General features: G+C 45.5%; 2 protein-coding genes and 1 long non-coding RNA gene across 7 annotated transcripts; all 3 read left to right on the forward strand.

Annotated features, from left to right (window-relative positions):
* Nucleotides 1-1,552: 1,552 nt before the first annotated feature.
* On the forward strand, nt 1,553-10,720 carry gspt1l (G1 to S phase transition 1, like). 3 transcript variants are annotated; one of them, XM_027015662.2, is made up of 14 exons: nt 1,553-1,974; nt 3,406-3,447; nt 4,178-4,423; nt 5,974-6,007; nt 6,123-6,200; nt 6,445-6,625; nt 7,587-7,741; nt 7,850-7,990; nt 8,195-8,288; nt 8,436-8,516; nt 8,682-8,855; nt 8,953-9,042; nt 9,329-9,497; nt 9,749-10,720. In XM_027015662.2, the coding sequence occupies exons 1-14, from the start codon at nt 1,779-1,781 to the stop codon at nt 9,799-9,801; spliced, it is 1,734 nt and encodes a 577-aa protein (XP_026871463.2). In that variant the 5' UTR covers nt 1,553-1,778; the 3' UTR covers nt 9,802-10,720. The 3 variants fall into 3 exon arrangements, with proteins under 3 accessions (XP_026871463.2, XP_026871462.2, XP_035382280.1); XM_027015661.2 differs by having other exon boundaries at nt 1,554-1,974; nt 4,175-4,423; XM_035526387.1 differs by lacking the exon at nt 1,553-1,974 and adding an exon at nt 3,140-3,163 and having other exon boundaries at nt 4,175-4,423.
* Nucleotides 10,721-11,028: 308 nt separating this feature from the next.
* On the forward strand, nt 11,029-12,604 carry LOC113580886. Of its 2 annotated transcripts, none has more exons than XR_004776529.1 (3): nt 11,029-11,539; nt 11,612-11,684; nt 11,905-12,604. It is a non-coding gene; the product is annotated as an uncharacterized LOC113580886 (long non-coding RNA). The 2 variants fall into 2 exon arrangements; XR_004776530.1 differs by having other exon boundaries at nt 11,930-12,604.
* Nucleotides 12,605-13,085: 481 nt separating this feature from the next.
* nde1 (nudE neurodevelopment protein 1) lies at nt 13,086-20,474 on the forward strand. Of its 2 annotated transcripts, none has more exons than XM_027015715.2 (9): nt 13,086-13,379; nt 14,009-14,145; nt 14,230-14,383; nt 15,417-15,565; nt 15,856-15,992; nt 16,699-16,881; nt 17,242-17,327; nt 17,875-18,014; nt 18,248-20,474. In XM_027015715.2, exons 2-9 carry the CDS (start codon nt 14,060-14,062, stop codon nt 18,294-18,296), a joined length of 984 nt encoding a protein of 327 aa, XP_026871516.2. In that variant the 5' UTR covers nt 13,086-13,379; nt 14,009-14,059; the 3' UTR covers nt 18,297-20,474. The 2 variants fall into 2 exon arrangements, with proteins under 2 accessions (XP_026871516.2, XP_026871517.2); XM_027015716.2 differs by having other exon boundaries at nt 14,020-14,145.
* Nucleotides 20,475-20,628: the final 154 nt, after the last annotated feature.

Here is a 20,628-nt window from a genome sequence, read left to right on the forward strand (position 1 = left end):
AATAGCACTCAGGGCAGCCAGGAACCAGCATGAGGGAGAGTCGCTTCATCTGTGCCAATCATGCTGCCCTCCTAAATGCTCTGAACACCACCCATGCCTGTTTTGAAGGTCTGTCCACAAACTTGGACAGAGCACTTCACTCAGCAACTGGGTTCTTGACTACTAGAGAAGTAGTCTTAGAACAGGTAATCCCATTCCACTACCCTGAACACTGGGTCCCTCAGGGCTGTGTGCTGAGTCCTTTACCTTAAACTCTGCCCACCCATAACTGGAGCCAGACATCTCCTCACATCATTAAGCCATCGCATCATTAAGTTTGCTGATGGGACTCATTACCAACATTAATGAGACTGCATACATAGAGGAGGTGATGCAGCTGGACTAAGTAGTGAGAAGATTACTTTAGAGAAGACTGTGGACTTAAAAAGGATGCAAGTGCTTCGGCCAGTCCTGCACATCCGTGGTACTACAGCGGCGCTCTTGGGAGTGCACATCACGAAACAGCTTCTTATGGTCCCTGATCACTCCTCAGTAATGAGACTTCCTCTATTTTCTAAGGACAGCCCACAAACCTGGCACATGCACGCCCATTCCCAACTGCATCTATGGAAGGATTCTAGAGAACACCCAGACCTTCAGAATCACTGTCTGTTACAGGAACTGCTCTGTCTCAGACAGGAAATCACTGCAGTGTTGGGGAAACTTGGCCAGCGTATTAGGGGGTTAATTTTAACTGCCATCAAGGACATTTACACCAAGTGGCACATGAGGACCGCCTGTAACATCAGAAAATATCCCTCTCAACCATCACACTGTTTACAACCCTCCCATCTGGACAAAGGCCATGTAAGATCTGAGCCAAGTCCCCTACATGTGTGAATAGTTTCTTCCCACACGGTTAGACTGTTCAACAGATCTACCAAACAGACTCTTACATATTCAAACTGAATGGCTACCTCAGATGTAGTCACTTTACACTTGAGATTACACTTTTCCATCAATATGCAAAATACCTGCAAAATAGTACACCATAGACAACCCGTTGATTAATCAAGTGTGTAGTTTATTGTATAGTTTATTATATAGTAGAACAGCTGTGCTATTTTTTATTTATTTATTTGGTGTTGTTGCTACTGTCTCAGGTCTGGGGTGAGTTCAGTTTGACAAACAGAATAGCCATAATATTGTCTGTATTTAATTAAGCAAGATAACTTTGGAACAAGTTTATGCTGTCTGACTAAACTCTATTTTAAATTAGACGACTTTTATTGTAAATAGGAACGACAAATTGCCATTTCGAGTTTAACAGTTAGTGTATTTTTTTCGTTCACGTCTACGTCACGGTCAGTTCTGCTCCACATCGTTACCCAATGAGATCCATCCTGTATCGAGCAGCGCTAAGTCACCTCCATCGAAATTTGGAAATGTAGTTTTATAACGAGAACTACTGACGCATGTGTACGGGACGTGGTTGGCAAATGTACTACAATTCCCATAATGCTCCTTGGTGTTTCTCCCCTCCGGCTGCGAGATTCGTCAGCACGCACGAGGGTTCGTTCGGAGTGCTGAGTCGCGTCTCCCTTTCTGTCGCCCCTCGCCGAGCGAGACCGGTTGTTTAATTCAGGAAAGCGGGGGAAAGGCCACACATTAGGAAGAGAAAGTTTCATCGATTTCAAGGGGAGTGACCTTAACAGCGGCTGGCGGCCGGACTAACAAAACCGAGTGCGTTGCCAAACTAACGTGTGTCTTCATCATAGTTGTGTAAATCTCTCCCCGCGATGGACCCAGCGAGAGACACTGCCCCCGATTCCTGGGAGCAAGAGGACGATGGCGAGGCCCCAGTCGACGTGCAACTTCAAGATGCTTTCACCGGCCTGAACGTGAACGCCAAGCCGTTTATCCCGAATGTGAACGCCGCCGAGTTTGTCCCAGGCTATCTCCAGAAAGGCCCCACGGAAAGCATTACCTCCACCTGTAAGTTCCCGGTCACGTTTACGTTTTGTCCGTTGCTCACTCTTACCTCCGTCGACTATCTTAGCTTAGCTTAGTTTAGCGAGCTGTCTCGCTAGCCGGCCAAGTTTTCTCACGTTAAAGCTTAGCTTGCTAATCAGCTAACCACACATTGTTAGCATCGATGCTAACCTTACTTTCGCTTGGCGCAGCTAAGCGGAAACGTGACGTTTTGTGTTAAGTCTATGCCGCTATCTAGACAGTACCTTCGAAGTAAAACAACTTTTAAATATTCTTCATTTTGCCTGCTAAAGGCTAACAGCGGTTAAAACCCCAATCACACGTGTTGATGTCAGCTACGGTTGGTTTTCGCAGTACAAGTGTGGACCACTTGCAGAAAACGATTGCCCAAAGCAACGTAATACATGTTTCGTTTTGTACACACACATTTTGGTTCCTGGTGGATACATTAAAAATAGAAACGTAAAAGTTATAGGTGTTTGTTTGCTCATGTTATCTTAGAAGCACCAAGTAGCGACGGCTGGCTAACTAGCTAATTCCAATATATGAGTGTAACGTACTTTTTGTCAGTGCATGTGGGGTTAGTACAATACGTATTCCAGCTTTATTCGCCATTAACAGGTTAAAGGGCCAAAACTGGTCAGGAGCTTTTGCTTTGCTTGCCAGTTGTGTTCAGAGGCCTCGTAACCCTGTTACCAAGTAGATAAGGGTGCTGTGTGGCTGAAAAAACAGCCATCTTCTGCTATTCCAGTTGAAACGTACAGCGCGGGTGTCGGCCCGTCAGTGAGTCTTTCAGCCCGGCCAATTGCTGCATGTGTGCACGTGCCGGAGGGTCGCGTTCACTGCCCGTGTTGTCGCGGTGGTGTGGCATGCGCGCGCGGCCTGTCCCCAGCGTTGGTCATGCAGTGGCCATGCTGGCTCCGAAGTGTTGTAGCCCAGGTCAGTCTCCTTCATTTACCCAGCCTCTTCTCGGCAAGCCAAGCCGTGAAATTGAGTCTCATGAATTTAAAGTCTGTTGTGGGTAGGCAGTTATTTTTGTTTCGGAAGGACATCTGCTAAGTTTGGATGATAAACAGCAGGGTTTTTTTTAAAACTGGTTTTACCTTTTGCTTGGGGAAGCTGAGGGCTTGTCGTCATGGCTGTGTATTTCTGAGGGGTCCAAGTTGCTTATTCCTCTACTCTGCTGTTTAAGGAAAGTCAAGATTTTGAATAGGTTGCATGTTTACAGATACTATTACATATAGAATAAACCTGTAAAGACTGTACATATTTTGCCTGAGACCAGAGGGAATTCATGCTCATTTTATTTTCATTAATGTACGCTTACATTTTTGTGTGCCCACCGAGATCCAAGCAGCGAACTCTTAATCTGCATGTTTGTCTAGTAAGTGATTTATACTTGTTGTGATGGCCTGTTTTTGTCTTTATTCACAGCTCCTGAAAAAGACGCCCGTATAGAGGTGTCAGAACCCGTTGGTAAGTCGAAGTCTTATTCAGAGAGGTTAGGTACACATCTCTGCTTGATATAAGTTGCAAAATGAAATTGCAGGTAATAATAATTGTCATTATACATACTGTTGATCCACAAGCTGATCTTACCAAAGACATATAGTTATGTGTTTACATATCAGCATCTCGAGGTAAGGTGTTTTCCAAATTACTGTTTGGGAGCACATTTAAAATAACTGTTGATGTTGTCATAGAGGTACTATTGTATTGATGGGGTAAACTCTCTTTTAAAATGTCTTTTTGAGAAAACACTTCAAAATCTCTGGTCTTCGTTATATTGTTGATCTTTCTACTTATGGTCCTCCTTAAATTTTCAAGATGGCTGATCTTTAGTTTATCTCAATCTCTCAGCCCTCTCCTTGATGCCCATTAGTTGGTCCATAATACATCTAAACTAAGCTATTAAGAATACATGGTCCAGGTATACTGGGAGCTGGGTTGGAGCGAGAAAGGACGATGTGCTTGGGTGGGTGCAGACACCTGGGTTGGCAATGCTTCATCTCGAAGCATAATCTCCCACCTGCTCTGGTTAATGGTCTTCCACCCATCGCTGTTGAGTGGAGTTTAGCCAAAAAGCTTTTCTAGAAAGACCTACTCTCGCACACACGACAGCAACAGGCTCCGGTGGATTAGGGATCAACAGCCAGGTTGTGGTTGGGCGGGTCACAAAGACAGGTGCTGTTTGTTGCCACAGCAGCTCCACCCATGGAGAATGGAGACACGGAGCTGTCGGCAGAGGACAACTGGGAGCGGAAAGGTTGTGAGGTTAGCGAGGCGGAGCCAGGAGGCGGGACTGCGGGCGACGGAGGTCCTGCCGAGGAGGACTCGCCACAGGAAGAAGGCACAGAGGAAGACGAGGAAGTGCCAACGCCGAAAATGGTACCCGCCAAGCCAGATGCTCCCAAGAAGGAGCATGTCAATGTAGTGTTCATCGGCCATGTCGGTGAGTAATGGTGAGCGGTGGACATTGTAGTGGGGCGCTGTTGGATGGTGAAGCTGCGCTGAAAGAGGGGGTCGGGAGTTTTTTGTTTTAATGCAGACACTTATTTCAGTGGCTCAGTTTGTACTGACTAGTATAATTGAATGTAACACCAGGTCTCGTCAGAAGCTTGTACACAGACCAAGATTTCACACACAGACAAAAGCCTTAAAATACATTATATGCCTGTTTCTGATTGTAGTGGTACTAGTTTAGAGATGTTTTAAACGAAAGCTTATACAAACCTGTAAAAAATACATTTCCATTTCTGGGAGGAAACAGACATGGAGAGTGCAATGGGAAGGCGTGTAGGCTAATGATAGGGTTTCCACGGTCCTTGGAAAAGTTTTAGTCTTTTTGTAATTTGGAAAAATGCAAATATGGAAGTTTGGTGTCAGAGCTGAGCATGAAATGAATGTTTGTGTTGAATCTATCTGTTTCATGGCTTATTTAAAAAAATGAAAAGAAAAAAAAAGTATCCCTCACACTTGTGTATGGTGCGTACTGTTTGTTAGCCACTGAGTTTGTAGATTTTGACTTGGTTTATATTTTCATGGTGTATTATAAGATCAGTGTTCTCCTGTGCTTGGTTTATGTGCAACATATGGAGGCATGTTATGTTTATTGAATCAAAACCATCTGCCTGCAACACCCAAAATCCTTGAAGTGGAGTGTGAATCCCATAATAAGGGCAGAACAGTGATATTTGAGAGGAGTTGTCGCCATTATCTCATGCTTGGAACTAGCGTGGTGCACAGAAGGAGACAATGACACTTGGACAGACTTCTTTCCATACTGAAACGACAGTGAAGTAACCTTGACAGGTGACGATTAACCCTATAAACCAACATAACCCATATTCAGCTGAAATCCCTTGGCATCTGTGTTGAGAGTGTTTGATTTGTTTGTTTACATACCAGCCCTGTTTGTGGTGTCTTTAGTGCGGAGAGGAGGCACGCTGTTGTCACAGATATTCAAATGCAGTCTTTGTAACGTGTGACTTGGTCAAGGGAGAGCAGGCTATAGAGGTGCTAATGAGGAGATTGGCTTGAGAATTTGGCTTGACTACAGGCCAGGAGCCATATAAGACACTGGTAGTGTACTGTGTGAAAATGGGCAGTTATTTTAGGCATCCCCTCCCAGCACCAAAAGCCCAAATTAGTGTGACGCAATTATAAGCAGTTACAGCAAAATGTCTTTATTCAACATGTTGGGGTATGATGGGATTTTTAAATGGGTTCTAAAAACATTTTTTGGCCATGATTTGCACAAGTTAAATGACGCAAGATGAGCAGTTTGTGTTTGTGTCTCTGTAGAAGCTTGTGAACCTCTTCATTAAGCTGTTTTTGCTTGACTGGCATGTTGTGTAACTAGTGTATTAAATATCATTCTGGGCCCATGACTGCACTTTCATATCTTGGTCTCCAGGCAAAAGCCCTCTTAAAGCAACACTGAGCTGTCAATCCAGCCTGGTTTATCTCGCCACACTCACTCCTTATCTCCTGTCCTTCCAGATGCTGGCAAATCAACCATAGGGGGCCAGATCATGTGAGTAGCTGTCTTTTTACTAATGCTGTGTTTCTTCTGTGACGAGGCTGTGCTCTCGTACTGGCCCCTGGCTGGGAGTTTTCTCATGACCCTGCTGTGTGCCGCTCCCTACCAGGTATTTGACAGGCATGGTGGACAAGCGCACTCTGGAAAAATACGAGCGGGAGGCCAAGGAGAAGAACAGGGAAACCTGGTAACCTCGCTGTTTGCTGCCTGGTCTCTATTAGATAGCTGCTCCACCCAGAAAAGGAGAACATGGTGTATCCTTACGGGCTAACTGGAAAATGTTAGAGATTTGAATATTGCAATACCATGAGAAAGGTAAATGGCTCAAACATATCACTATTTTAGGAGCGTTGCGTGCGGGGACGTGCCCTTGCTTGGGGGCGATGACGACGATGATGACACTTGTCTCTAAATTGCTGTGTCTTGCCCAGGTATCTCTCATGGGCCCTGGACACTAACCAGGAGGAGCGGGACAAGGGGAAGACGGTGGAGGTGGGGAGGGCGTACTTTGAGACGGAGAAGAAGCACTTCACCATCCTGGATGCCCCGGGCCACAAGAGCTTCGTGCCCAACATGATTGGTGGGGCATCGCAGGCAGACCTGGCCGTGCTGGTGAGTCAAGGGTGTGGGCAGTGGCCGACGGACATCTGGGAACTAACGTCAGCGATCACTGTGCCCTCCAACCAAAGCCCTGTTCCGCCAACCAGGAACGGGTTCCGTTCAGGGTCGCGCTTCTGAGAGCTTTAGTTCTGTTCTGAGACCCGGCCCACGTTTGCACTGGTTCTTATTGGACCCAAGGATGTGTCGTCGACGAAGGGCACAGCACAAAGGAAGTAAATACCAATAACACGGTGACTGGGTGCAGCATTTGTGCTGTTGTTATAGATGCTTGTTTTAATCCAGAAAGCAAGCACGGATCAACTATTGGTGCTAAAAAGACGGACGATAATAACAATGAAATAATAACAGATAATGAACAATGGTAGTGTAACAAATATTAGTCATGGAAATATATTAACACTACATGAAGGCTAAGTTGGATGTCATAAACCTCATGTCAGGGTCTAGATGCAGGGTCAGCTTCCAGTGTGGCTGCAGCTGAATTCAGCGCCACAGTCACCTGGTTTGCTGGTCTGTTAGCACGGCATGACACCATCCAGCTCCGTGGCGTAATGACTTCCCTCTACAGCATGACCATTCTCGCTGAGGAACCTGCTATTCTTTGTTTCCAGCTGGGAACGAACATTTCGTATTCTGGAACCTGTTTATTTTTGTGGAAAAGCACCTAACAATTCAAAATTAGTTGCGCGAACTGGAACGGAACTATCGGGGCTCTCAACTTTCTCAACTTTCTATCGGGTCTTCCCCCCAGCCCCCCTCACTTCTCATGTTGGTTTAATTGTATACCGGCCATTAGAGGGCGCTGTTTGAGCACAGATCTGTCGTTACTTTACAAGGGAGGAATGATTAAACTTTTAATAGCACTCTTTGCCACTGCAGGTGGGTGTGACTACGCTGGGTGTGGTGACACTGGATGACTGGGTGAACCTTTTCTCTTCCCCGTCCTGCACAGGTGATCTCAGCGCGGAAGGGCGAGTTCGAGACGGGCTTTGAGAAAGGAGGGCAGACGCGAGAGCACGCCATGCTGGCCAAGACCGCGGGGGTCAAACACCTCATCGTTCTGGTTAACAAGATGGATGACCCCACTGTGAACTGGAGCCTGGAGAGGTGAGGGAGGGCGGAGCTTCACCTGCCATTTGCTTTAGCCTTTATCGTGCAGAATTGGCACAAGTTGTCGTTGCTTCAAAATTTTGATCCCTGCTGGCTGTCCCGCAGATATGAGGAATGCAAAGAGAAGCTGGTGCCATTTCTGAAGAAGGTCGGCTTCAACCCCAGGAAAGACATTCACTTCATGCCTTGCTCGGGGCTCACCGGGGCCAACCTGAAGGAACCAGCAGAGCACTGCTCTTGGTACACGTAAGTGGGGTGTTTGTTCTTTAAATAGGCATGGGCACACTCGGGTTCCCAGGGTGTGGAGAGGGGTGGGGTGTCTACCTATGGTCGCACTGCCTGTGGAAGAGCCACAGGTGTTCTTCAGTTTGAATGTGTGGATTAGGGCTTCAATTTTTTAAAGCCTGAGATGTCTGCTAAGAATTTAAATCCCTCTTCCTTTATGTACAGAGGGTTACCATTCATTCCACATCTGGACAGTTTGCCAAATTTCACCAGATCCAGTGATGGCCCAGTGAGGTTACCGATTGTAGATAAATATAAGGTAAGGTTTATCTGCCCGGCGTGTACGTCTTTCACATATGGGCCTTCTTTTAATATGGTGGCTTCATGTAAATATACTGTAGCAAGTGCAGCTGATCACACGGTGACTTGTTTGATGAGGTTGGTTCTATTGGTTCACTGTTTCCAGGACATGGGAACTGTAGTTCTTGGGAAGTTGGAGTCCGGGTCCATCAGCAAAGCCCAACAGCTTGTAATGATGCCCAACAGGGTGAGATCATCTACACCTGACCACACCAACACTGCAGACACCCACTATAGAACCGCTGTGTTTAGCTGTGATGTGCTACAATCTGCTCTGCTTATTGAAGCTGTTCTATGTAATAACTGAATGTGTGTGAACCTTTCCCTTCTGTCTGTGGGTGGGACTGTGCAGCACACTGTGGAGGTGCTAAGTCTGCTTTCGGATGATGTGGAGACGGACGATGCCGGGCCTGGCGAGAACCTGAAGCTTCGGCTCAAGGGCATCGAGGAAGAGGAGATTCTGCCCGGCTTTATCCTCTGCACCCCCGAGAGTCTCTGCCACTCTGGACGCACCTTTGACGCCCAGGTGAGACTTCACTGTGTGTGTGCGCGCGTGCGTGTGTTCTATTTTTAAATGCATCTCTTTTAAGCACTTTTTTCTGTTCACTTGGTTGACTTTTCAGATAGTCATTATCGAACACAAGTCCATCATCTGCCCAGGCTACAACGCAGTTCTGCATATTCATACGTGCATCGAGGAGGTGCAGATCACGGTAAGGTTACCGTCTATCTCAGAGGCCCATGTTTCTGTTTCACGTTTATATGGTTTCCTGAAATTGATCTGTCACTCTAACATATGAAGGAAAATCCATCCAAAGATCAACTTTAGGAAGCTAATGCATCCATATTTTGAGAGCGCTGACACATTTATATCTTTGATGACATGTGTATGCTTATTTTTGAGTGGCAACATCTGTGTGTGCGCAGTCAGGTGTGGCGCAATATATTGCGAGCAGTAGTTGTAGTGATGCTGAGGCCGTGTGTGTGCGTTTCCTGCAGGCCTTAATCTGTCTGGTAGACAAGAAGACGGGTGAGAAGAGCAAGACGCGACCACGCTTTGTCAAACAAGACCAGGTGTGCATCGCTCGCCTGCGCACTGCTGGGACCATCTGCCTCGAGACCTTCAAAGATTTCCCCCAGATGGGTCGTTTCACCCTGCGGGATGAAGGTTGGTTCTCTCTGCCTCTACAGGTGCTGGGACACCACAGTATCACAAGAGGTCTCCATGTTTCAAAGTTTCATTAGCCAGCATTTTGTGAGGTCAGTTAAATTGCTGGGTGTGGAGACGTAGAACAGACAGAAGATTCAGTTCCACGCGGTAGTGGTTGATCGCGAGAGCTCTGTTCCAGAGAGCTCTGTTCTGTTGTGGCCTCTCCAAAGTATACCATGTTAGAAAGGTTCTCCTCTTGTCTCCTTTAGGGAAGACCATCGCCATTGGCAAAGTGTTGAAGCTTGTTGCTGAGAAGGACTGAAATCACTGCATGGGTGTTGTGGATCAGCTGAGCAAAGCAGGGGGAAGGGTGTTGCTGCCATAGCGACACGACCCGTGGCCTTCCTACCGTCTCTCCAACCTGCCTCCCGAAGACCAGCTCAAAAGAAAACAACAAAAAAACCTTCTTCTATAAAAAACAAACAAACAAAAAACACCCAACAAATCCGTTTTTAAGCAGATGATAGTCAAGTCCACACGTGTCGGCTTTCTCATATTGAGAGCTCAGTGAAACCATTCCCTTTAGGTTCCCCTCCTTTTCCACCAGCGTCTGACACGCACGACGGCAAGAGATGCAGCTCTTTTCTACCTTTTCTTTTCCCTTTTTAATTTTTTTTTTGTTTGTTTGTTGTTTGTCAGAGAAATATAGTGGCAGCAGATTCCATTAAAAGTGGACCAGAGTTTGCTTGTATAATGAGTATAATGAGTTGGGAACAGTAAAGTTTGAGATGATTAACCGGTTGAAACCAAACTGTTAATGTCCTGGTTCTGTGTCCCTTTGCCTCCTCTCATTCGTTTCATTTTCTCATAGCGTTCCTGCAGAGTACACGGGCGTGCTCACGTGTTATTAAAGCAACTTCTATGACAATAAAATATTGAATTGGGGAAATTATGCGATTACTGTTGAATGGACTGATATTCATTTACTGAGGATGTATAACTGCATTACTTGGTGGAGATGTTTGCTGTACATCCATTGTCAGTTGTGTTGCGATCAGGAATTTGTCAGAAATTGTATGGAAGAACGAATTCACCTTTCTGCTAAGGCATCTTAAGTGTGATGGCAAATGACCAATATGTTGATTATTGGTTATCAGCATGTCAAATATACTTGGATCAATTTGTTGTTGGAATGAGGTTGTCTAATACAGATCAGGTTTAATGCAAACCATTTCATCCCACTTTAGTGCTGGCTGTTTTTTATTCATTCAGTGACCCCAGTTGTGTTTAAAGAGGGACCTGCTGGCATTTAAACTTCAGTAAAGAAATAAAAGCATCCGCTGAATTTCAGGCCATTCCAATGCTCAGTAAAGCACGAGTGGCACATGTTGTAACCCTCTTAGGAAATAGTGTACCTGTGTCCAGCCCTGGAGAACGAGTCGTGCACCAAACCCACTCTACCCCTTAAACGCATCGGCTACATGTGACCAATCCACATTCAACAGTGTTTCTTATGTAGTAATGACAATGCAGTGCAACAATCCTTTAAAAATCCCAAAGCCTTCTAGAGCAGTGTAATCAATAATGAAAACTGCACAAGCCTTTAAAGGATGTTCAAGAAAATGCTTATCTAGGAACTGTACAACCATTCAACTGCCCTACACCTTTAATGCTTATGTATTCCAGGTATGTGGTGAAATGTACTTACCAACTCGTGTTACATGTAGAGGAATGATGTCAATCTGATCCCAACACTGAGCTATACAGCTTGATGATAAACAGGAAAAGCCAGGTTTAACACTCAGTCCACCTCCCTGAGCTCAGATGTCAGCATGGGTGTCGCAAGAGAGGAAAACGATGATCAGCACATCCCTTCTGCGGTCGAGTGGTTTTCCTGCTCCGACGTCCGACCAGATGAGTGGAGCGTTTCAGAGCAGGAGAAACATGGATCGGCAGTGCTGGTGGATGGAAGACTTGAGTTTGAGCAGCCTGCTTTGTCTGCCTGGGTGCGCCTTACCAAGCAGCATAATTGTTGCTGTTCTATTCCACATAAAGATGAGGTGAGCAGGCATCCACTGTAGCTTAAACCCACACACCCAGTGGGTGTGACTTACCCTGATGTGTTTATTAAGCAGGAAGACGTAGAAAGGCTTGAACCTAGGGCAACCCTCAATATCATCTGATGAACTACCGACATTCAAGAAGGTATGTTTCACACTTGTGTAGCTGTGAATGCAGAAATAGATTTATGATTCAACATTATAACATATAACATTAATGAATTATCAAAACACTTTAATTTTTAGCAATAAGGAATGATGATTTGTTTTAAATATGAAGAAAACAGGGGCACTAAAGAATCGCTGGAGCTACTTAGATAAGCCTCTGTTTGCTGTTGTGGTTGGTGCGCTTGTGTTTGTCACAGGTACATCAACGTGTCTGCCATACAGGTGGGCGTTGTCTCAGACTGCTGATCTTAGCTGGGGGACTGATGTTTCCGGTCACTGGGCTTGTGTGGATTAATCGAACAGATGCTGCACGCCACCATCAGCCAAACTGGCTGTGACGGACTGCTGTTTCCAGGATGAGGACGTTCTGTCCTGTGCCACCATCTCTTAAGGAACCACCCTGGGCCATGAGGAATGCCACAGGTGTTTCCATGTACACGGTTTCTCCTGGCTCTCTTGTTATTGTTGATATGCTCCAGTAAATCCTCTAAAAGCAGGATTAACTTGGCTTCAGATTCTTACTACAGTTGTCTGAATGCTGAATTATTCCAGAGATGACATCTCTCCTTCAGACCGAAAACTATCAAATAACAAAAACCTCTTGGTATCTGAGTAATTTAACCAATGCATTTTGAAGGAGAAGCAGAATACTGGCTCTACTAATTAGACCAGGTGGTTCTTGGCTAAAGTAGAATCTGTACAGTTTCAACGGCGGCCGTCTAAATTAAATATATGAAGTATTCAAAAATAATTACAACATTTTATGTTTTTATAAAACGAGCAGTCAAACGTCAAATCCCTGTCTTCAGAATGACCACACCCCCTTTTGGGTGGAAAAACGGTCTAAAAATACCAGCTCTAAATTGGACAAAAACAATAAAACAATTTTTAAAAGTTTATCGTTGTCTTCACGTCCCTAAAAAGCGAAAGACTGTGAACGAAAAGATCTACAGCTAGATATTATTTTAACTTTTGACACCACCCAACCTAACTCAGATGCGTGGTATGAACAGGAATTTATTTTTGGTGAGGGGATTTAATTTTTCTACGTAATGACAAACATTTTTTGACTGAGTGGCTGTATGATTTGGGTAGCTAACAGCCAAAATGAGCACGGTATTGCAAAGAATTCGTATTTGCCGCTAGACAAACCAAACTGGACAGCGGTATCAAGTCAAGGCAAAAATAAAGACTGCTCATGACACCGCCTACTGGGCAACTTGGACATTACATATGAAACGTCTGACCCCGATTGGCCAATAAACTGCTTTCAAGAATGATGTGTCATTACAAACTGTCCAATAGCAAGCGCTTTTGAATAATTCAGGAACGAATAAGGCGCTGTTGAGTGAAGAAAATATGCACAGATTCGCAGATCTCCAAATAATGTCTCCGTGCTGGCTGTCATTGTGCATGATTTGTATATCACGACATCACGAGGGTTCTGTTAGTTAAACGCAGTCACAGTTTTGTGAGCGAAGAGGATTTCTATTGTCTTAGCAAGGTCTTTCGCTGGCGAACATATTTCATCTTTTTCCTCAATCCGGTCAGTTCACCATCATCAAGCCCCAAAAAATTGGATCAGTAGGAGAAAGCGCTGAGGCGTGTAAGTCGGGCTTTGTTAACCGAGCTCGAGGAACAACAGAATTCTCAAAGTGAAGTTAAACTTTCGGTAAGTTGTGCGCGAGCTAACGTAGCCTACCGGCTCTCTGGCCTGACGAATAACGTCAGCTCGCGCGAGCGAGATCGCTTCAGTTATAACTGCCTTGTTATTCGGATCGTTGTGTCTTCGATTAGCCGTTGGGTTTTAACGTCGCCCCGTTGTTTGAACTAAGCGGTCCTCTGGTAAATGTGAGGTAAAAGTTTCCCCGTCTCGTTCCTCTGGGGAGCTACACCCACCGTGTCGGGGTGGTTAGCTCGCCTCGCTAACGACAACGACAACGACGCCCCTCTCAACAGAGCGAAACTTCAGGCTTCCCTCTGGTGAAGATAAAACGGAGGAGATTTTGGAACTAGACTAAACTTTGAAGTGCTATAGCCAGCTGGCTAGATTTATAAGAATTAATTTAAAGAATGTTATTCACGTTGATCACCTGCTATTACTCGACAGTGAACGAAAATGGTTACCCCAACATTCATTCTGTACCTCGATTTGTTAAGATAGTTGGATGTCTGATTGTTTGATTGCCCTTTTAAACCCTTAGAAAAAAAGACACCATTAAAGCTAGCCAGCTTGGCTAGTTAATACCAGCAACTTGACTATATTTTATGAAAGGAATCGGTTTTCATTTGCTAACCCAGGTTTTGTACAGCTGAGGTCATCCTTCGACCCGTATCTGGTCCCGGACAGCAATGAGTGACTCGGAACCACCTACGTTTTCAACAGTGGAAGAAGAGAGGGATTACTGGAAGAAACAAGCTGCCGAGCACCAGCAGAGGTACGGCAGGCGCCTGTGCCCGTGAACGCGTGCGTGTTTGTGGCCGTGGTTGTAAGGCTGGGCTCTGCGTTCCGGTACATCCAGGGCTGATGTGGCTCAGGACGATCTGCAGGAGTTCCAGCAGATGAGTCGCGACTACGAGGTGGAGCTGGAGACCGAGCTGAAGCAGTGCGAGACGCGCAACCGCGACCTGCTTACGGCCAACAACCGGCTTCGGATGGAGCTCGAGGGCTATAAGGTACCAAGACTAATCCTTTAGTCGCGTGAGTGAGTTGCAGCGCTTTACATCCAGACACGCTGTCGTTACAGTTCGGTTTGCAGTTGATTGCCTTGCTCATGCCGTGGATCCGGTCTCGTCTCCTCGTGTCTGTGTGACTCTGATTTTGATTTGAGTAAGGATCGCATAAAGGCTCGAGCATGTGGGTGTTCCCTGGTAGTCCTCTTAGATCCTCGCGTGCGTTATAGTACGGCGTGATCTCGTTGTACTGGGGCACAGCCACACACACACATTCACAGCAAGACAGCCCTGATTCAGGGACCGGGAAACAGCTGATGCCCACGTCTGCATCAGTGTTTGAAGGGAAAGCGGACTTGTACTCTGTATGTCTAGGGTTAGAATAAAAACATGACACAGGATTTTTTTAAAAACACATCTGTAGAAAGGAGCCAAATCAGAATATCAGTCTGTAGCGTGTTCTCACGTGTCTGAATCATAACATCTGTGACTAATGTTGGATAGGTCATACATTGTACTTAAAAATGTGATGCAACACAGACAGCATGAAGCAAGTTTGAGATGACAGCTGGACTGTTCGGACTTCTGAAAACACGTTCCAAGTGAAGTGAGGTACAGAGCCCCCTGCTGGCCAGTTGACCAGTTGTGTTGACTGTTGTTTAGTCCAATCACAATTGTTGACAGTATTCATTTAAAAGCAGTAGCGAGGTATGCGGCTTTTTTTTTTTTTTTTTAGTGCTATGATGAGAGTTGCTGGAGTTCTCTACATTGTATAGTGAATTATAACTTTTCCGATCCAATTTGTGGTGTCATCGTCGCAATCTTTGGTACAAAACTGCACACTATATAGGCTACTGCGTGGTGCAAATGACTATTGAGTATGTACTGTTAGCGTGAGTGCGTAGCCTGGCATGTTTCAGAAATGCTGCTGAATCAATATGTTGCACCTTTTCTGGAGTAAGCGGGGTAAGTTGACAGTCTATCGGTTACAGCAGTATGAGCTTTGGGACACAGCCTTTGTCCTCTGGTCCTCCAGGAGAAGTACGAGATGCAGCACTCTGAAGCCTGCAGACAGATTGCCTCTCTGGAGGGAGAACTGGCAGAGACCACTGCCATCAAAGACCAGCTGCAGAAGTACATCCGGGAGCTAGAGCAGGCCAATGATGACCTGGAGAGAGCCAAGAGGTGAGCGCTGACCGCAGTTCCCTGTGCGCTGTGGCTTCATGGAGATGCTCTCCTGTATCTCTGTGACGTTAATTGTCTTCAGTACGTCAGTGGTTTTGTGATTTGTGTTTTGGAGTCAGGGTTCGGGGAGCCCAGATTAGTGTCTTCAGTGGGCCAGTGCATCTGATAAAACCCATAAGCTAGTTGTCGAGCTATTCGGCAACTGGGTGAAGTATGGTGGTGTGTAGGGAAGGAGAAGCCTTGTTTAAGCGTCTGGTGTTACCAATGTGGGCTCCTTCTTGTTCCCATAGGGCCACCATTATGTCTCTTGAGGACTTTGAGCAGAGGATGAATCATGTGATCGAGAGAAATGCTTTCTTGGAGAGCGAGCTGGACGAAAAGGAAAACCTGCTGGAGTCCGTTCAGAGGCTCAAGGACGAAGCTCGGGGTGAGGCTGCCTAGGGCTGACCAATATATCGCTCTTAAATCATCATCACAATACACAGTTTGTAATACTGATGTAAGAACGGGCAACAGAACACAAATGAGCCATTTAGCAAATCGCAGCAGGTTTTGTGTGCCGTGAGCATCACGACTAATTGCACATGTTCCGAATTATCAGTCTGGGCATGTTTTGATGTGTATTGGTCAATCATGCAGTGACTTTCTTCAGCAACTTGGTGCAAAGCAGTGCCGGCCAGTCTTTATCCAGGCCCCATCAATGGCTCGCCCCTGTGTTGTTAAGACATTGCGAAGCCTGTTGTACTATATAGCAGTATAATTGCACTGTGGTATTTTGTCCAGATCATGCAAATGTTTTGAAAGCAATTTTTAGTCTTCTGCCAGTACTAGAACAGGATAAATGCATTTGGCCACTGGCTCTGTCACTAGTGCCTTTGCTTCATGTTTTTGCTTTTTTTTTTTTTTTTTTTTTTTTTTTTCCCCCCCCCCCTTTTCTTAGGAATGAAAAGGTTTTGTTGTGCAGACAGTGTGACCGTGCGCATTTGTGCTGGTATAGACATGTCTGTTTTTTCATCTAGGAGCTCGGGGTGCCATGTTTCTGCTTTTAGCAGAGCTGCTGTGTAACTGTGCCCTTCTGTCTGCCTTTTTGTTCATTGTGTGTGGGTTTGGTGGTGCGGTGTGTTCTTCTGCAGATCTGAGGCAAGAGCTGGCTGTCAAACAGAAGCAGGAGCGGAAGCCATCTCTCAGCCTCTCTGTGGATGGAGAGAAGGCAGAGACGACACCTGCACGCACCCTGCCTCCCTATCTCACTACGCCCAAAAGACCACCAGGCTCTGGGAGTGCTTTCAACACACCCCCTTCATCCTACAGCAGGAGTGAGTACACGTATGTGTGCATGCACGCACACGCGCGCACACACACACACACACACACACACACACACACACACACACACACTTTCTATCACACTGCAGTACATGGGTTTGCAACTGTGTTTCTTAGTTCCAGTCCTGTACAGTTCAGTGCGTTACTGCGCCAGCACACCTGATTAACATCACAAACGAGTTGATAGCTTAAGTGTTCACTGAGGTATGTTGGCGTACAGGAACACAGTGCTATGAATTTTTAAAATAATTTTACTTGGAGCAAATGCATACACTCATTATAATTGCACTTATTACTAATTGTAGGTAATTATTAACGTGTGCTGGTGTTTTTCCTGTTTTGGTGCGTAGTTGATGGTCTTACTGGGACTCCACTGACCACCTCTGCTCGGATATCTGCCCTCAACATTGTGGGGGAGTTGTTGAGGAAAGTGGGGGTGAGTCCAGTAACGCATGATGTAATAATTTACTTCATAAATGATCACAGTGGATTCCAAAGCGATTACCTCTAACCGTCTGGCTAATGGCACTCTGTGAATGAAGCTTTGCTAGAACTCTGCTTTCAGTAATCCTCTGTTTGATATACCCTCTAGAATAGGTGTGTGTATATATACACTTAAATGAATAGTGCAATTACGTCGACCTGGAATGCCAAATTGCGATTTGATCTCAAAACACCTTAATGATTGGATCTCTGCACCATATATCATTTTGAGGTGTGTTTTCTAAAAACAGTAGAAGCAAGCTTTTTTTTCCACCCAATGTTAACATTTTAAAGGTCTCACTTTCAGCATTAATGTGGACCCCAAAAACTCTCAAGTCATCTCTCTTCACTTTTGGGTTTGCTCATATATACCTGTTAAATTTAATTTGTTTTTGATACCATGATAAACTGGTGGAAGTGCCAGTAACTCGGCTTAGTTACGTTATTCTTATTGTCTTATTCTTGTTGCTCCTTCTCACACATGGCAATGCATGGTACAGAACTTGGAATCAAAGCTGGCATCCTGCCGGGAGCTGCACATACAGCAGAGGACACCAGGCCGTCTGATGAGTGCACAGACCACACCTAGAGAGGTGCTGGACAGCCCGTCGGCCAACACCAACGGCCTGTATGACACAGGGTGAGCTGGGGCAGAGGTGGGGCGGGCGGAGCACCAACACAGACACGGATACACATACAGTCATATCATTCCCATCTTGGAGCCAACACGTGCTTGCATGTAACCTCCAGGGTTGGTAGGTGTGGTCTGACGGGGGAAGGTTAGCTAGCTGATGGGCGGGAGTTGGCATAATGACCAAAACTGTGAAAAGGGGGGCTTGTCTCCTAAGACCTCTCTGCTGCTGTATTTCCCAGGATGGTGAAGCGCTTGGACTTTGGAAAGGGATCCAAGATGGTGGTGTGAATGGAGGTGTCTCACTTAGAGCCTGCGCTTAGCCTGGCTGTTCCCCCAGTGATCCCCCACCCCCTCCGGTTCCACAGCCTGGCCGGACTCCTGCACACAGTATTGCCGTGAATGTCTCTTAATGCACAAAAACAGGCTTTGTTTATTTTCCTTTTCTGTAACGGACTGAAGTGTGATGTGTCCGCTGTCTCTTGTCCCCTGGCGGCAGGACCAGCAGAACATCAGGTTCCGTCTGTGGACCATGTAATCCTGTGTTTGCTTTATTACAGCTGTCAGACAGCTGGACCCTTTATGTTGTGTGTGTGTGTGTGTGTGTGTGTGTGTGTGTGTGTGTGTGTGTGTGTGTGTGTGTGTGTGCTGCATCTGACTGCTACACTGGTTTCAAACGTCATGTCTTTTTAGTATGTTGGGCTGGTTTCCAGGACATGGATTAAGACCTTGATCAAGTCTTAAGACTGCCGTATAGTGCCAATGATGAATCACCACTGCAGTTTATTTCTAGTCTAAAGTTTTAGGCTTAAATTGGGTTTGGGAAACTGGCCCAGTTAGTCCAGCAGCACCCCCCCCCCTTTTGTTTTTTTTTTTGCGTATGTGCGTGTGCATCCCTGCAGGAATTTCTTCATTCTGTAAATTGACACCTTTTAATGTGTCTCCAGAGAGACAAAACTGTTGTCAAAGAACTTACCACTAAACCTCCATGAAGAATGTGCAAGAGCAGCTGACCGGCAGCTGTTTGACCAGAGCTGCTCTCCTTACAGCTGCATCAGGGTGCTTACCACAGAGATCACCTGTGTTAGAGTGCAGGGTGTAGACCTGCTCCCTGCACCACAGAAGAACTTCCCAGGCTCCACCACGCCAGCACCAGACGGAAAAGGGTAGACTGTTAGCGACCGTTTATGAACAAGCACAGTATTGTTACTAACCATTGGTGTGTTGTGTGAGCAGGGATGATGATTGTTAAAAAATGTTACAAATTTGTTGAGGCTTTGGAAAGTTAAGCGCGCGCGTGTGTGTGTGTGTGTGTACGTACGTACACTTTAAATTGGCTTTGTTGTATACTCGTAGGCTGGTCTGAGTAACCTTGTTCCATGTCTGTGACGAAGCTGACTTTGCAGGGCTGCTGGAAATGTCCTGGGTTACTGTACTGTAGGGCTGTGTGCTACATCCATTAGTAGTCATTATCGCAAATACTAGTCTCTGTACCATAACACTCTAACACATCGCAACGCTATTACTGTGGGCTTTCTGATGTCATACTCTCCTGATGAGTATTCTGTGGATTATTGATAAGTCACAGCACTTGCATAACCCGATAAACAGTAATAATTTAGGTAAAAATAATGGCAGTGTGTCATTAACATGCATCGGGGGTCCAGCAGTGTGCTTTATTACATAGCTCAGTAAAATCACACTATATAGCTGTATAAGTGTAGTAAGATTTTTATTTATTTATTTTTTTGGTCCATAAATTACAGCCCTTCTGCACAGTAATGGCACCAGAATTTCTGACCTGAGGACCGAAGTGTATGTTTTTGTTAGTTTGTTTTTCACTTCTCCATCTTATGTCATGAATGGGAACTTGTGCCTTAATTTCTGTATTCCAAACCGGTTTAGCCTGAGGCACAGTGACATGCATGTGGGGCACCTACCAGACCCGAGGAAGCGTTCGGCTACCTCTCCTACCGTTCACATGCCACCTCTCTGCTTTGACGGGGCCGTCATCGTGAGAGGAGCCAAATGATCAAATTAGAAACGGCACTTAATCAGATGCCTGCCTGTATTATCGCTGTCAAGATAGTCAAGTATTAAAAAAAATTTAAATACTTCAGTGAAGGGTACAAGTGTTTTATGTTAAAATTAGACATGTAAAGTGGAGCTAATGGTATTTTGTACTTTCCTTAGAGGTACTAATGTAGGAGTTATATTAGAGAGGTCAAGCACATAGACTAAAGTGTCTCGGTCATCTCAGGGGCTCATGAAAGCAGTAGTTTCACTAAAGACATCTGTACAGTCCGGAATGGTTTGGGGTATTTGCACGTAGATCAGGTCTGTGGAGGCGCACTGCCCTACAGGCCCTGTGTGCGCCACGGTAAATGCTGTACATGCTTCCCTACGTCCCTGCTGAACGGCAGATGTTCCATATGCAAATATGCAGAATAAACGCACCAGGAGAGATAACCGATTGTGGTCTGTTTCTTGTAGAAATATTGTGAACAGTTAAATAACAGCTTGGAGCTCTTTATTTTTGAAAATTTTAAAATCATTTTTAATTCATTGTAGTTGAAATATGATGGATTAAGTAGTATCACCTTTAACAACAACAAAAAAGTGA

The sequence above is a fragment of the Electrophorus electricus genome, chromosome 1 (genome assembly GCF_013358815.1).
Source record: "Electrophorus electricus isolate fEleEle1 chromosome 1, fEleEle1.pri, whole genome shotgun sequence".
Taxonomy (NCBI): domain Eukaryota; kingdom Metazoa; phylum Chordata; class Actinopteri; order Gymnotiformes; family Gymnotidae; genus Electrophorus; species Electrophorus electricus.

What these genes read in the sequence shown, in the direction of transcription:
- gspt1l (XM_027015661.2), top strand. Translation starts at nt 1,779, where the DNA reads ATGGACCCAGCGAGAGACACTGCCCCCGATTCCTGGGAGCAAGAGGAC. An exon ending in GGAAAGCATTACCTCCACCT is followed by an intron (nt 1,975 to 3,405) that starts GTAAGTTCCCGG and finishes CTTTATTCACAG; the next exon opens with CTCCTGAAAAAGACGCCCGT. An exon ending in TTTCACCCTGCGGGATGAAG is followed by an intron (nt 9,498 to 9,748) that starts GTTGGTTCTCTC and finishes TGTCTCCTTTAG; the next exon opens with GGAAGACCATCGCCATTGGC.
- nde1 (XM_027015715.2), top strand. Translation starts at nt 14,060, where the DNA reads ATGAGTGACTCGGAACCACCTACGTTTTCAACAGTGGAAGAAGAGAGG. An exon ending in GCTGCCGAGCACCAGCAGAG is followed by an intron (nt 14,146 to 14,229) that starts GTACGGCAGGCG and finishes CGGTACATCCAG; the next exon opens with GGCTGATGTGGCTCAGGACG. An exon ending in AGTTGTTGAGGAAAGTGGGG is followed by an intron (nt 17,328 to 17,874) that starts GTGAGTCCAGTA and finishes TGCATGGTACAG; the next exon opens with AACTTGGAATCAAAGCTGGC.